General features: G+C 41.9%; 1 protein-coding gene across 2 annotated transcripts; it reads left to right on the top strand.

Annotated features, from left to right (window-relative positions):
• Positions 1 to 657: 657 nt before the first annotated feature.
• rbbp5 (retinoblastoma binding protein 5) lies at positions 658 to 16803 on the top strand. 2 transcript variants are annotated; one of them, XM_075460061.1, is made up of 14 exons: positions 658 to 882; positions 2086 to 2111; positions 2258 to 2430; positions 3026 to 3166; positions 3258 to 3420; positions 4415 to 4524; positions 4678 to 4797; positions 4998 to 5151; positions 5292 to 5363; positions 6702 to 6819; positions 8007 to 8076; positions 8943 to 9178; positions 10087 to 10326; positions 16453 to 16803. In XM_075460061.1, exons 1-14 carry the CDS (start codon positions 864 to 866, stop codon positions 16503 to 16505), a joined length of 1695 nt encoding a protein of 564 aa, XP_075316176.1. In that variant the 5' UTR covers positions 658 to 863; the 3' UTR covers positions 16506 to 16803. The 2 variants fall into 2 exon arrangements, with proteins under 2 accessions (XP_075316176.1, XP_075316177.1); XM_075460062.1 differs by having other exon boundaries at positions 660 to 882; positions 10087 to 10164.
• The last annotated feature ends 110 nt before the right edge of the window (positions 16804 to 16913 follow it).

Below are 16913 nucleotides of genomic sequence, written 5' to 3' on the forward strand. Positions count from 1 at the left end.
ATGTAAACCAGGTAAAGGTGATTTTAAACAAAGCAGTTTATGAGAAACATTTCTATTTTTCATACAAACTGCAGCATGAGATGAAAAGATTATTTATCTAAATGCAATTTACAGATAATTATAACACATATACAAGATAATTATTCCAAAGCTTATCAAAAGGGAATAAAAACACCATATTCAACATACATGGGATTCAAGTGCTTAAAAATGTATTACTAAGCAGACAAGAACAGATTAATTAGTTAAATTAGTTAAAAGTTTGCCCACAAGTTAGATCAAACACAAGAGAAAACTCCACCAGTAAATGTCCAGCATCATGTTTGTAAAAGACAGATCGATAAACAGAGAGCGAACATGTGAATAATTCTGTTGTTTTTTTAGTCGACATCAACGTCAAAAAACGTCGTCGAAAAGGGTCCGAAACGTCATAATCACTTTTCCTGTTGGTATTTCAATAATCAACCTTAATCAAGTTAAACAAAACACGTGTTAAAATAGATAGATAGATGAAAGAAGTACATTGGAAAAAAAATAGACTATTTTTAATTAAAAGAGAGAAAGTTTTCATTTGATTCAGGCACATATTCGGTCACAATGTTTGGGGTCTTCACTGAACTCCTTCGTCGACGCTCCACACCCGCAGTTACATAATTGTACCGTTGGTGGCGGTAATGCAACATTACGGATGCTAACCGCCAATAAATTACAAGAAGAAGAAGAAGAAGGGGTCTTCACTGAAGGCTAGCCGCCAGTCTCCAGCAGCCGTGAATGAAAACGAGTGGATTTAATTGAAATACTCAGTAAAGTCAAGTGTTTGTTTTTTTGTTTTTTACGAATTTGGATCCTTAAGCGCCCCAACAATGAATCTTGAACTGCTCGGTAATAATTATCTAAAGATATTTCTACACTTTCTGTGCATCTCACTGTCCGTAATTACTTATGCTGTGCGGTTGTTGTGGTTAGCATAGTTCGTTAGCCTAGCATGATAACGGCTACTTTATAACTAAAGTAAAACGTATATCAGCTGTTTCAGTCGCTCATTTAAATTATGTGAAATATTTCACACCGAACTGTTTTCTAAACTTTAGTCTGAGATATTATGATGTTTAGATATTTGTCAGGAAATTAAAGCATAGAAGCGCAGGTAGGCTAACGTTAGCCTCCATACATTTATCACTTAGGTTAGAATTAGATTAGTTATTGATAAATAAACGAGACTGCGATGCGTTTAGCTGCTAAATATATAATACACCGTGCCTACAATGAGACAGCTGCTATGTAGTTATTCACATTTTGTACTAAAATTGCCATTCTGGTTGGAGAAGTGATGAAAAGTTAACCTTTTTTTCTGTTTTTATCTCAGAAGGGGATGCAAACAATCTTTGCATCATATCTTGTTCAAATTAAGTGTGTTTTTTTAACTAGGTTTTCTGGGATTAGAGAAAGAAGTAAATAGAAACACCATCTTTTAGGTGTTCACAAACAGAAAGTTTTAAAAATTAGAACTGATTTAAAAGTTGTAAAAAGTTATTCAAACGAGAAATGATTATGATCTTAGTTAGTTTCCTACTTTTTTCCTGGTGAATATTCAGCTTTGCAGAACAAATTGTCTTTTTATTTGAACCAAATAGTAGACATAACCATCAGATTAATAAAGTTTAACCCCCGGGGATGTTTCATGTACATCCGCTTTATATGTAAAAAGTAATTCAGTTCCAACCAAAGCCATTGAAATATGAGGGCTTGTGTATTACTGCGCATCGTCTGAATCATTTTGATTGAATGAAATTCTATTTAATTTATTACAACATCACAACAAATGCGTTCTCATGACACTTTAATGACACATTCCAATTCAAGCCAATTGTAATCCATTTAAATCATATAAATTAATCTAAATTAGTCCTGTTCACATCATGCCAATAGTGATAATGTTTACCCTGTCGGGTAACTTCGGGTTACTTCTCAGAGTCCCACCTGAGTGTCACTGGTGTGTTTTTTGAGGAATGACAGGTCTTCATACAAGCGGTCTCGAGTATGTTTTTATATTCGTAATAAATCTCTTTGCTGCTTCTCTCCTAGAATCATTCGGGCAGAACTATCCAGAGGTAAGACACCAGATTTTAAAGTTCACGTGGGCTTGAGGAGTCATTAAAAGTCGTCTGGGTTTTGTGACTGTATATTTTGAAGTCCACCACAAATTGAATCTCTGTCTGTGGTGTGCGTTGTATTGATTCTGCGTGTTTGCTGATAGGAAGCAGATGGCACTCTGGACTGTATCAGCATGGCCCTCACCTGCACCTTCAACCGCTGGGGCACCCTGCTGGCTGTGGGGTGCAACGATGGTCGCATTGTCATCTGGGACTTCCTCACACGAGGGATTGCCAAAATCATCAGCGCACACATCCACCCAGTTTGCTCGTTATGGTGAGACTCGTCAGTTTTTCACCCGAACAACGGCCTTGTCTTACAGTGTCTCACAGAGGGCGCTTTTCCAACTCACTGCTGTGAATCGAGCAGAGGTTTATTGCTCAGGTTGTGGTGCAGGAAGGAAATGTCTGTATTATAGTTATTGTTCAGTTAAAACTGTTAACTTATAGTTAACAGATTTTACAAGTTATTGTTGATATTAAACAGAAAGTAACTGAGGCAGAAATAAAATACTGATAATATGTGTCCAGTTCAAATGTTTAGTGCTGCAAGCCCTGAAGTTTCAGATTTACTGCCTTCCTGTCAGAGCTCCTCTGGGGCTGAATGTCTCCCCAGAACTCTGTTCAGAACCAGGTTCCTGCGGTCCAAACAACATAAAAAAACTTAAAATAGAAACCTTAGAAATAGATGCCCCGTTGCCTTTGTTCAAGCCTCTGGTATTCTTACCGTTTGATTCGTAGAATCACGAACTGCAGTTTAACAGTTGTGTTGTTTGAGTAACTGACTTTAAATCTAATACAGGTGACCTATGACCTGCGTCTCAAACAGCCCGGTCTGAGGATGCTTTGTGTTTTTGTGTTTTTGTGTCCAGTTGGAGTCGAGACGGCCACAAACTGGTGAGCGCCTCCACAGACAACATCGTCTCTCAGTGGGACGTGCTGACTGGAGACTGTGACCAGAGGTTCCGCTTCCCCTCGCCCATCTTGAAACTTCAGTGCCACCCAAGAGACATGTGAGGGACCTGCAAAGCAGTGAGGCCCCCCGTGGGTTTTTTTTGTCTCGTATATATTTAATACGATCAAGTTGTCGTGTTTGTGTTTCAGGGACAAGGTGCTGGTGTGTCCCATGAAGTCGGCCCCAGTCCTGCTGACGCTGTCGGACTCCAAACACGTCGTCCTGCCTGTGGACGATGACTCCGACCTGAATGTGGTGGCGGCTTTCGACAGGCGAGGAGAATACATTTACACTGGGAACGCCAAAGGAAAGGTCCGCTTTAAACACACCCTGAACTCTTCCTTTTCTCTGCGTGGAATTAGAAAACTTTAGAATCTAAAACCTTGTTGGATGTTAGTGTTTCTTTACAATCACTGATCAGATCCAATAAGGTTTGAGGATGTTTGCTGATTTCCCTCTACTCATATTTAGGCTCACTCCCACTGCAGGAACCTTCTGCAGTTCCTAGAACCTTTTCAGGAACGTTTTTTTCCCTCATTCGGACATACAGGAACTAGGGACCCCGGCCCTCAGTGCCTGGAACCATTTCAGCTCCTTCTCCTCAGCTGGGTCTGTTCTGGGTTCAATAGGAACACATCTGACGGAGGTGTTTGGTGGTCGGTAACTCCGCCCCTTGGTGGCCGGTAGCCCCGCCCCTTGGTGGCTGGTAGCTCCACCCCTTGGTGGTCGGTAGCTCCGCCCCTTGTCATGTTGTCAGGCTGAAATGTTTCCTCATACGACACGGACACAACCTTGGCGTGTTTAATAAGTTAAACCTCCACGTGGTCTCCTTTGTCTGCGGCGCTCTGCTCTCCTTCCTTCATGAAACCAAGAAGTACGGCCTGCGCTCCATCCTGCGTCTCCTGACTCTCTCTGTGAGCTCTTCCAGCCTCCATGTTAGACGCCCCATGTGATCCTCCATGATTAATATCACCATCATGCAGACCATGAACACGGTGGCCTCCCCGCTCTCCATGTTAGCTTCTTTGTGGTGTTTCTTCTCTCCTTACTTTTACCGGTTTTGTTTTGTTCTGTTTTGTTGTTGAATGTGGCGCTAAAGTAACACGTCGCTGTCGCAGACGGCTGCGTCGCATCAGTCCCTATCAGGTCCGACTCATGTGGGAATGCAGACTGAAACAGTTCCGCTGGGGAAGGGCAGCTATTAGAGCTGCTCTGTCCGAATGCGGCTTTTGACACTCCAAACGGTTCTCGTATGCGTTCTGAAGGTGTTTTAGCTGTCGTCTTCACCTTTGTTTCTCCGTTGCAGATCCTGGTGTTGAACACAAACACTCAGGAGCTGGTGGCGTCTTTCAGAGTTACAACTGGCACCAGCAACACCACCGCCATCAAGTCCATCGAATTTGCGCGCAAGGGCAGGTGAGAGGCAACGGGGCATCGAAACCTGGAGAAAACGATGAAACTCAAAGCGGATCTCAACACTTTGCTCTGTTCTTCAGAAGTTGTCTCTCACCTGGGACGGGATTCTAAGAGCTTTCTCGTCTGATTCTCCCTCTTCTTTCGCCTCTGCAGTTGCTTCCTCATAAACACGGCAGACCGGATCATCCGGGTGTACGACGGCAGAGAAATCCTGACCTGTGGCCGGGATGGCGAGCCAGAGCCCATGCAGAAACTCCAGGACCTGGTCAACAGGTACGTCCCCGCGATGCTGCGGGACTCCATGTGTTCGTGCTTTGTCTGACGTTGGGGGTTAACAGCTGCTCTGTTTGACTTTGTTCATGTGGTTATTGTCTGGAATTGACTTTAAACAGAGTTTGTCTTTGGTGGCGTTACGTTTTGGTTCCTTACATCCTGCTCATGTCCTCTCGTGGTGTTTTTTTTTCTCTGTTCAGGACGCCGTGGAAGCGCTGCTGTTTCTCCGGTGACGGCGAGTACATCGTGGCCGGTTCAGCCAGGCAGCACGCCCTCTACATCTGGGAGAAGAGCATCGGCAACCTGGTGAAGATCCTGCACGGAACCAGGGGAGAGTTGCTGCTCGACGTCGCTGTAAGGATGTTAGCAGCTCTCCACAGAGAGATTAAAAACACTCACACAGACACTTCTGTCCGGGTATTTTCAGCCCCGTTGAAATGGCGTGTTGTTTAGAATCAGCTTTTTTTTTTTTTATACTAAACTCCTCTTTCCAGTGGCATCCTGTTCGACCGATCATCGCCTCCATCTCCAGTGGAGTGGTGTCCATCTGGGCTCAGAACCAAGTGGTACGTGAACACTAACAGTTAAAAAAAGGGATGTAGATGAATGCACAGGTTGACAGATTCAGCTTCAAACACACATCTCTGTGGTTAATTAAACCCGTTTTGACTACCTGACTAAACGGACCACAGTTTGTGAGGCTGAGAAGGTGGTCAGCACCACAGGGGGCGCACTCTCAGCGTTTCTCTGAACTCTGCACACCTCAGACTTCCTCCAGAAACACTCTGATGACTCTGCAGTTTCAGGGAACTGGTCACTTTGTGGCATCACGTGGGAACAATCACCTCATCTTTATTTTTATAGAAAGAAACAACATACAGAAAAACAGAACAAACAGTTGGTCACCTCCACATCCAAACAGACATTATGCTGATGATGCAACTCGGTTCATACAGTAATGGCTCAGTCAGCATCTCTCGTGGCCACAAACACAATCCATTTTTCCCAGTATTGCGAATACTTATCGATCTGTAGACTTAGTGAAAAGCTCATCCTTTCCATATTCTGAATATTTGTCCCAACATCTGTCCAGTCTCTCTGTTGGAGGTGAAGCCTGCAGCCATTTCCAGATTACAGCTTTCTCGCTGGCTGCTAATAATATTTTTGTCGACATGTACAAAAAAAAGGACAATAAGAAACTTGTTTCAACACTGTCCTTTTTCCCGTATTCGATCCAATAAGAAACACTCAACAGATAAGGTTAGACTAAGGTAGATTGTACATGTCAATGAATATGTTAATTAAGTTGGGCTCGTATTCCTCTGTTGGTTTTATCTCATCATTAAAATAAGACCTGATTTGAAGACACCTAAAGAGATCCGATTTTTCCAATCCATATGTATCCGAAATTTTCTGAAAACTATCAAGTTCTCCCTTCGATGAAATTGAACAATAAGAAGGGATTCCCCTTCTATACCAATGTTTAAACCTCCCATCAGTAACAATCCCCTCACCTTTAATGTAAACAAGACAAAAGAGATGATTGTGGGTTTTAAGAGGAAATAGGATGAAGCCAAACACTGTCTCCATCCTTGGAGAAGAGGTGGAGGACTACCTGGAGGTTTACCTGGATGGCAGACTAGACTTGAAATGCAAGAGCAGACTTTACTTTTTAAGGAAACTTGGGTCCTTCAATGTTAACAGCAAGATGATGGGCTCAGTCTGTGTTGCAGAGACTCAAAGAAACTGAACAAACCGATGAGGAAGGCTGGCTCTGTGCAGGGGAAGTGTGTTCAGGCAGAGGCTTCTTCAGCTTCTTATTCAGTTCAGTTTGGTTCAGATCCATGCAGCACTGAGTTGACACAACCTGGTGTTTTGTTGCCATGAATGTTGGTGTGTTGCAGGAAAACTGGAGCGCCTTTGCTCCGGACTTTAAAGAGCTGGATGAGAACGTGGAGTACGAGGAGCGGGAGTCAGAGTTTGACATTGAGGACGAGGACAAGAGTGAGCCTGAGCAGACGGGTAAGAAACGCCTGAAGAGTGCTGGTTCACAGAAGGTTACAGTTCTGTGCAAATGTCTTTGTTCACCTCACACCAGACTTTCCTGTAATCTGTTAAAATGATCAGCAGTTCTGCAGCTTCCTGAAGCTCTCTCAGAGTTTCTCTGCTTCTTCCCTCATCTTCAGTCCAGTCCTTGTACCTGAGCATCTTCAGAGGAATGTGTTTTTTCTTCGTTAAGCCACTTTGTTGAGTCAAATCTATTAGATGGAACTGATAAAGTAAATTAATTTAAACTCATGTAAACAAAAGATGGAGCAGAAGTCCTGATCCAGATCTCATTTCTTTATATTTTCCTTCCAAGCAGTCAGACTTTCCTGTTATATTTTACAGCGGTCTCGATCGAAAGCTTTTATTTGGACATTTTCTGCCTTTTTCATCCATTTTCATTTTCAGATTAATGTGTTTTTTCTTCATTAAGCCACTTAACTCTGAGCTGTGAACCATCCAGGCAGGAAAAAGGCTCCTAACTCAAGGGATGAACCAGTGTTGTGTCCACATTTTAAACTGGATCTTTAGGCACTTTGTTCCCAGCAGCCTGTCACAGAGACACATCATCTGTTCCCATTTCTTTAGCTGCATCTGTGAAAAACAGCTTCATAGTTTCAACTTTTTTGTACATTTACGTTTAAAACTGCTTTCAGTTACCAAAAGAGTCAAATTAATATATGAAATTCAGTTTTAAAAAAATCCTAATCCCAAAAAAATGAACGTTAACACGTCTAAAAGTAGAAAAAAAACAGACAATAATAAGAATTATATGTTATTCAACATCAAGAAAAAGTAAATAAGATTCAATTTAAAGCTTAAAAAAGGAATATAAGATATAATCTAATGACTAATTATGGAACAATTAATATAAATGAAATGATTAAACTGTTTTATGCCAGCAGAAATGAATAATCTAGAAGCTCTTTGTGGGTTTTAGACTGGAATTAAGATTTGTTCCCATTTCTTTAGCTGCATGTGTGAAAAACAGCAAAGATAACACAGTGTGACAGACAGAAAACAGGATTTCTGCAGCAACAAGGTGATTCCCAAAGAGCTGCTAGCTGAAAACTTGGCATATCTCAGCATGGTGTGCAGTGTGTCCTTAAAACATTTGAGGTTTTACGTGATGTCTCTGAAACGTGCTGGTTGTCGTGTTGCAGGCGCAGACGCTGCAGAAGATGAAGAAGTAGATGTGACTTCTGTCGATCCCATCGTTGCTTTCTGCAGCAGGTATGAAACAAGTTCCCAAAGTTATTAGCTCTGTGATGCTGCTCTGCTCTGAAGGCTTCTGTGAATGATCCAAACTGTTTTTTAGTCTCACTTTTTAGTGCCAGAAACTAGCTTGATGCTAGTTCAGCTCTCAGTAGAGTCTCACCTCAGCCATCAGTTGTCAGTTATGTCTGTATTTGTACCGGTCCTGTCACTCTGCTATGATCGACCTCAGCCTCTTTAGTTCAGGACTGTTAGGCAAGGCGAGGCATCTTTATTTATACAGCGCATTTCATAGCACAGGAAACTCAATGTGCTTTACATAAAGGCATTTAAAAGAACAGCATAAAAACAAGCAATTTAAAGAGAATAAAAATTCAAACACACAGTTAAAAGCAATCAAAGAAGAAGAGGATTTATAGCACTATGCTTTAAAATGATTTAAAGGAACTCAACCATAAGCACACGGAAACAGAAATGTTTTTAACCTGGATTTAAAAGTGCTCACAGTTGGGGCTGATTTCAGTTCTGCTGGTAGTTTGTTCCAGTTGTGTGCAGCATAACAGCTAAAAGCTGCTTCACCGGGTCCAGGTTAAAGACATTTCTGTTCTCATGTGTCTGTGCATGAAATCTGCACGATATCTTTGAACTTATCTGGACTGTTGCTGGTTTTTAAATTCATTTAAATCATTTTATTTGTTTCTCTTTATATTCCTTTATGTATTTTTTTTAATGCTTCTCCCACTCCCTGCTGCAATGCTTTTATTTTATGTGAAGCTCTCTGAACTGTTCTGTACATGAAATGTGCTACAAATAAAATAATTTAAATGTGGAAACGGGGCTTAAGAGCTCTGCTAGGTTTTCTTATTTGTGTTTTGCGTCTGCAGCGACGAGGAGATGGAGGACTACAAGGCTCTGCTGTATCTGCCCATCGCACCCGAGGTGGAGGATCCGGAGGAAAACCCCTTCGGCCCTCCGCCCGAAGCGTCGGTCCAGGGCGGAGCTCCGGAGGACGCCGTGACCGGCGGAGACAAGAAGCAGCGGCAGCCGTCGTCTGAAGGAGGTCCCGCCAAGAAGAAGGCCCGCACTACCACCATCGAGCTGCAGGGGGTGCCCAGCGACGGTGAGAGGGGAGCTGAGCGATGGCAGGTTTATACATCGAGAGCAGGGACTTTATTTATCTTTATTTAACTATTGATCCAGGGTTTTTTTTATTTTTTTAAACTCTTTATTTATAGTACAAAACATTGAACAATTACACATTCAAGGTCTGGGGGTGGTCAGTATTTTAAAAAGTCAGAATATCATACACAACACGTTAAAACAGTCTCACTCATTGGGCCATTTCTGCCATCGTTTTTCACCTTTCATCTTTCTGGAGTCGGATTGAGTCGGTCATTTGCTCCAGGACGTGCAGTTTGTTTTACAATATCAACAAAAGTAATCTGTAATGGGGGCATTTTTCTGGAGCCAACGTTTTGTGAAGGCCTTTTTACCTAAGAAGCTGATTATCAGCTTTACTCAATCCATCTGAATATTTCCAAGATGGAGAGTTAGGAATGTTGCAGTGACATTGAAACATATATTTATTCAGGTTTGATGTACTGTTGATGGAGGGGCAACATTTCCTCCATGTTTATCATGTATAATGAGCATTTCCACAGCACTAACCTGGGAGCAACTTGCTCTTTACTCACCTCTTAGTTCTTCTCATTTACTCTGTTTGAATACAGATGTTTATTTCAGTTTGTCCTTTTATCAAATCAAATCAAACTTTATTTATAAAGCACTTTTCATGCATTAAAAATGTAGCACAAACATGCTATACATGTTTAAAAGCAGCCCCCATCCCCACCCTGCCCCACCCTAGCACATACACACAAACAGATATATATACATACATATATATATATATATATATATATATATATATACATACATAAATATTTTTTTTAAATTTACGTCAGACCAGAGATGTTTGGAGCTGATTTATTTATTTATTTTCCATGTTTCCACCCCCTCTCCCCTCAGAGCTGCACCCCCTGCTGGGCGTGAAGGGGGATGGCAAGTCCAAGAAGAAGACAGCCGGCCGGCCCAAAGGCTCCAAAGGTAAAGACAAAGACTTCCCCTTCAGGCCCAAGCCCTACAGGGGCGAACGGCCCTCCTTCCCTGTGCTGCCCGAAGCCTTGGGGGGCTCTGCTCCAGGTGGAGGTGGAGGAGGTGGAGGAGGAGGAGGGATGAAGGGCAGGTCAGAGGGGGGCCTGGCCACAGGTAAGCATGCCACTGCCCCGGCTGCTGCTGCTAATGCTGCTGAGTGTGGGAGCTCTGCTAGCTGCCCTGTTACCCTCACTGACCCCCCCCCCCCAACCCCCAACCCCACCCTGTACTGCTGCCCACCCCTAACCACACAGCTCTCAGACAGAGACCCGCCTGATGGAAAGCCACATTCTGGAGATAAGATAGTTTTTAATGACAGTAGAGCTGATGTTTGAGCTCATTTCAGACACACGAAACATCTCTTTGGCTGCGTTTGATGCTACATACTACATACTGCATACTACATACTGCATACTGCATACTACATACTACATACTGCATACTGCATACTACATACTGCATACTACATACTACATACTGCATACTACATACTGCATACTGCATACTACATACTACATGCTGCATACTGCATACTACATGCTACATACTGCATACTGGATACTGCATACTACATACTGCATACTACATGCTGCATACTGCATACTACATGCTACATACTACATACTGCATACTACATGCTGCATACTGCATACTACATGCTACATACTGCATACTGGATACTGCATACTACATACTGCATACTACATACTGCATACTACATACTGCATGCTGCATACTGCATACTACATACTACATACTGCATACTGCCTACTACATACTGCATACTGCATACTACATACTGCATACTACATACTGCATACTGCATACTACATACTGCATACTACATACTGCATACTACATACTACATACTGCATACTACATACTGCATACTACATACTGCATACTACATACTGCATACTGCATACTACATACTACATACTGCATACTACATGCTGCATACTGCATACTACATGCTACATACTGCATACTGGATACTGCATACTACATGCTGCATACTGCATACTACATGCTACATACTGCATACTGGATACTGCATACTACATACTGCATACTACATACTGCATACTACATGCTGCATACTGCATACTACATGCTACATACTACATACTGCATACTACATGCTGCATACTGCATACTACATGCTACATACTGCATACTGGATACTGCATACTACATACTGCATACTACATACTGCATACTACATACTGCATACTGCATGCTGCATACTACATACTGCATACTACATACTGCATACTGCATACTACATACTGCATACTGGATACTGCATACTACATACTGCATACTGCATACTACATACTGCATACTGGATACTGCATACTACATACTGCATACTGCATACTACATGCTGCATACTGCATACTACATGCTACATACTGCATGCTGCATACTGCATACTGCATGCTGCATACTACATGCTGCATGCTACATACTGCATACTACATACTGCATACTACATGCTGCATGCTGCATACTGCATACTGCATACTACGTACTACATACTGCATACTACATACTGCATACTACATACTACATACTTACATACAGGGGTGCGCGATCTGACGATATAAAATCGTGACTGGCGAGGAAGAGTGGAGAATCGCAGGCGATCTACCAAATTAGAGAAACCTAATCAGCGCAATGATTTTTTTTTATTATTATTTTGTTTTAAATGCTGGTTCCCGCGGCAGATGTAGGGTGTCCTTAACCTAACCGACCAATCATAGCGAAGAGGAATGGGAACAGCAGCAGCGGCACCATGCACATCCATAGCGGCGCACGGGAGAAACTCACGGCCAGCAGCAGCACTCTCGGGTCGGATGAGGAAACCGCTAGCTCGTAAGCTAACTACGGTGCAAGAGAAAAGGGATGCACCGCGACCGTGACAAACATTACACAGTTGGAAAGTATTCCTTTAGGGCGCTCTGGTGATGGCAGTGCGTGACTGTGGCTGCAGTAAATGAACATGCAGCGTTGCTCATCTGTTGCTAAATGGCATCATGAGGTGGAGTCCAGGCGTCATCAGTGGTTCGTTTTTCTGTTTCCGGTTGCTTCACTCTCACTGTGTCAGATGTCATTAATTAGATCATTATTTTTCATCTTGAATTGGCTTACAGTTGAATTACAATGTGTTGATTGCCAAATTCTTTCTTTTACTCCTTAGCTCTTCTGTGGTTCAGCATGTCGACTTAACTCTACTGTAATTGGTCTTTTTTTTTTTTTTTTTTGGATGGAAGATCGTGATAAAAAATCGAAATCGTGATTTTATGCAAAAAAAATCGTGATACGACATTTTTTCCATATCGCCCACCCCTACTTGCATACTACATACTACATACTACATACTCATTGATCAGACAGTATGCAGAGCGTTTACCCACAATGCATTTCGCTCCTGCCCGAGCCGAAATCAGCCGGCCTGAAGCTGATTTCCCTTAAGCTCTAAACTCTGTAAACTTTAGCAACATTTGAAACATTTTCAGGTGAGAAAGTAGTCGTTTAGATCCCCAACGTGTTGAAAATTATTTTAGGTGAAATACCTGCACTTATTCTCCGTCTCACGATCTGTGACGTCATTTTAAACCAACGGTAACCTGTTTAAATAGGTTTTTTTCCTTTCGCTGCCATCAACCGTGCGTTTGCTCGCAGTTTTCTGAGCGCTTGCAGTCCAGTCTCAGGTAACAGCAGCTGTTTCTCTGAAGATAATCAGACTGCTTTATTATTTCTGACTGAGCGTGAACAGCCGGCTGCCTCACAGACGGTAAAACTGGTTGTTGCCACCAGTTTCTGGAGGCTCCATGTGGGGCATTACTGCCTGCAAATGTTTCTTCTTTCAGCCCCACAGCCTCATGGAAAATGAATGCGTTGTGTTGCTAAATGCTAATTAAATGCATCCACATTCCCCCCTCCCCAGACTGTGGCTTTCTCCTGGTGTAACCTCTGCTCACCGCGGCCCCGCTCTGAATAATCTGCTCTCATTGGAATCGGGTGAAGTCGGGCTGTGGTGCGCAGATGTTTCCATGTTGATGTGGTTTTGGTTTAGCTCGTTTTCTAGCGGGATAGCCGACTGCTCCACATCTCCTTCCTGCTTGGCCTTTGACCCTCCTGCTCCCTCCCCCGCCTCGCTCCGTGGGCTTCTTGTGTGGCGTGAATGTCGGCCTGCAGCAGTGCTGCTCAGGCGTCCGTCCTCTCTGTCTCAGTGTGTGTGACGCTGGTGACCATGTATGTGTTTGGTTTTAATCATTTCCTGTGTTCTGTGACCGCGACGGGATTTTTAGGATTCAAATCAAATTTATTTATATAGCACATTTCATATACAAACATTTCAAAGTGCTTCACATAAAATAAAAGCATTGCAGCAGGGAGTGGAAGAAGCATTAAAATACATAAAAGAATATAAAGAGAAACAAATAAAATCATTTATTATTAGCTCGGTGTCGTTAATGAGCTCAGTGGTCGGGCCAAAGTCTTCCTGCTCTCCCACTGCTTCAAAGACCCCCAAAAATCTGTAGAAACGGCTGATATTTACGGCCAAGTTCTACATTATTTATGTTATTAAAATGTTATTTATACTCTATAAGGTCGGACATTCAAAGGATAGATAATTTAAGGTGGAAATTATTTAGGTAAGTCGTCCCGGTCAGAGGGAGTTACAGGAAAAACAAACTGAGCAAACAGATGCTATAATGGTAAAAAAAAAAAAAAAGAAAAGAACGACAAAATAATACAGAGAGAACCATGTTTGTTTTTTTGGCCACATTATTTTTATTTTCAGTTTTTAACACTTTTACATACAGCCTTTACATTTGTAGATCTTCATTGACCTTCCGTAGAAAAAGTCGCTGCATTTGTGTAAAGACGAGTAAAAGTAAAACACTCAAAACAAGGACGCTCCTCCTGTTAACCGAGGTGATAATCTATATACAAACAAGTATTATTAATAAATGTAAAATAAGACACAAATATAGAGAAAACATACAAATCTTACAAGGTCAGGATCTGAAAGATTAGTCGTCCACTTCTTCATCTATTAAATCCAAGTCCTTAATGTAGCTGATGCTCCACGTCTTCAAATAATCACCGTTTAGCCTTTAATATGTAAGTTATTCTCTCTAACATCTGTCTTATCCACTGAGTAGTACTCGGTCTGCACATCTTTTTCCACAATAATGCAACACATTTCTTGGCATAAAGCAAGCTGAGGTCTATAAATGCCTGCTCATATTCCTACTATAGTTCTGTTTCTCTGGGTATACGCTCAACAAAAAAAGTTTAGGGTCCCAGAATCACGCGTTTAGTAAAGGCCTCGGTATGCTTCTCCGTCGCTATCCGTCTCCGTGGTAACGCAGAGGCTGTTAAACCTTTCGAAGTTCTCCGTCGGGCTGTCGGATACCCGAGGCAGTTCCCCTCCCGATCAGTAGGCGGCGCTACGTTACGGTTAGACGACCCAATCTCTTACGTCTGTGGTGAATGTGGCTGATTGGTGGTTCACCTTCCGGCTCCGTTCCTCCTCACAGTGAACGATGGCGACCGACAGAGAAAGACTGTTGTTGGAGTCGGAGCTCGTTGATGTTGAAATGCAAATAATGTTGACCGGTGTAGGTACCAGATCGGCTCGAGTTCCATCATCTTTTACAGAATAAAAGCCTGTGAGCAACAGGATTTTACAAAATAAAAGCCTGTGAGCAACAGACTTTTACAGAATAAAAGCCTGTGAGCAACAGAATTTTACAAAATAAAAGCCTGTGAGCAACAGAATTTTACAAAATAAAAGCCTGTGAGCAACATGCTTTTACAAAATAAAAGCCTGTGAGCAACAGAATTTTACAGAATAAAAGCCTGTGAGCAACATGCTTTTACAAAATAAAAGCCTGTGAGCAACAGACTTTTACAGAATAAAAGCCTGTGAGCAACAGACTTTTACAAAATAAAAGCCTGTGAGCAACAGAATTTTACAAAATAAAAGCCTGTGAGCAACAGAATTTTACAAAATAAAAGCCTGTGAGCAACAGACTTTTACAAAATAAAAGCCTGTGAGCAACAGAATTTTACAAAATAAAAGCCTGTGAGCAACATGCTTTTACGAAATAAAAGCCTGTGAGCAACATGCTTTTACAAAATAAAAGCCTGTGAGCAACAGAATTTTACAAAATAAAAGCCTGTGAGCAACAGAATTTTACAAAATAAAAGCCTGTGAGCAACATGCTTTTACAAAATAAAAGCCTGTGAGCAACAGAATTTTACAAAATAAAAGCCTGTGAGCAACAGAATTTTACAAAATAAAAGCCTGTGAGCAACAGAATTTTACAAAATAAAAGCCTGTGAGCAACAGACTTTTACAAAATAAAAGCCTGTGAGCAACATGCTTTTACGAAATAAAAGCCTGTGAGCAACATGCTTTTACAAAATAAAAGCCTGTGAGCAACAGAATTTTACAAAATAAAAGCCTGTGAGCAACAGAATTTTACAAAATAAAAGCCTGTGAGCAACATGCTTTTACAAAATAAAAGCCTGTGAGCAACAGAATTTTACAAAATAAAAGCCTGTGAGCAACAGAATTTTACAAAATAAAAGCCTGTGAGCAACATGCTTTTACAAAATAAAAGCCTGTGAGCAACAGAATTTTACAAAATAAAAGCCTGTGAGCAACAGAATTTTACAAAAATAAAAGCCTGTGAGCAACAGAATTTTACAAAATAAAAGCCTGTGAGCAACAGACTTTTACAAAAATAAAAGCCTGTGAGCAACAGACTTTTACAAAATAAAACCTGCGTTAATGTGTGATTAAAATATTTATCGGCGTTAAATAATTAACAAGTTAACGCGATAATAAAGAGTTAACTCGCCCAGCCCTAATTAAAATGTCATTTCTACATCTGTTGGTTTAAACTGATGAGGCTGCAATCCTCAGCCTCCTGAACCTAAACGTGCGGTCCTTACAGGGAATAACAGGCGGCTGTTCTGGTGTCTTGGCCTTTATCTCCACCACTGTGCTTATTAATGCTTTATATATGAATTGAATTCACCGTTCCGTAAGATGTAATTAAACTGTGACGATGGAAGTGTTTTCAGCTCAGTGGTGAGTAAGAGCCGACTGTTGTAGTGATGTTGGTTTTACCAGGTGAGTAGTTAGCGCTCGGCCTTCCTGCCGGACGTTAGCGCTGTAGCAACGTGTTTGTGACGGCGTGTTTCTCCCCGCAGGGAGTCTGGTCTCACAGTCCTACAAACAGCACGACGTCGGGGGGCTGGACTGATCGCCGCTGTGGACATTTGTGGAGATAAGCTCACAGGAAGAGACGTAAATCCTCATGTTGTGTACAGATTGTGAGTGAGCATCATGTTTGGTGTGCAGACTCTTTCCTAAACCACGGACCAGCGTCACGGGGGGGGAACTTCCCCGGTTGGGATCAGCGGCTGAAACTGCGCAGCAGTCCCAGAAGAGATCTCACATCCTCCGTCTCCGTAGGACTGCTCATGTATAGAACACCCGTGTCCTGTTAGTGTTTTCTTTGTTGTTTTTATACATATTAAAACATTGTGATTTATAAAGAACCGGACAGTATTTTGTCTTCATTTAACCCCCATTCTGAAAAAGTGATGCTGTGTAAAATGTAAATATTAAAAAATAATAAATCTCATTCACTAATATTTCATTCACACCA

The sequence above is a fragment of the Odontesthes bonariensis genome, chromosome 3 (assembly GCF_027942865.1).
Source record: "Odontesthes bonariensis isolate fOdoBon6 chromosome 3, fOdoBon6.hap1, whole genome shotgun sequence".
NCBI classification, from domain to species: Eukaryota; Metazoa; Chordata; class Actinopteri; order Atheriniformes; family Atherinopsidae; genus Odontesthes; species Odontesthes bonariensis.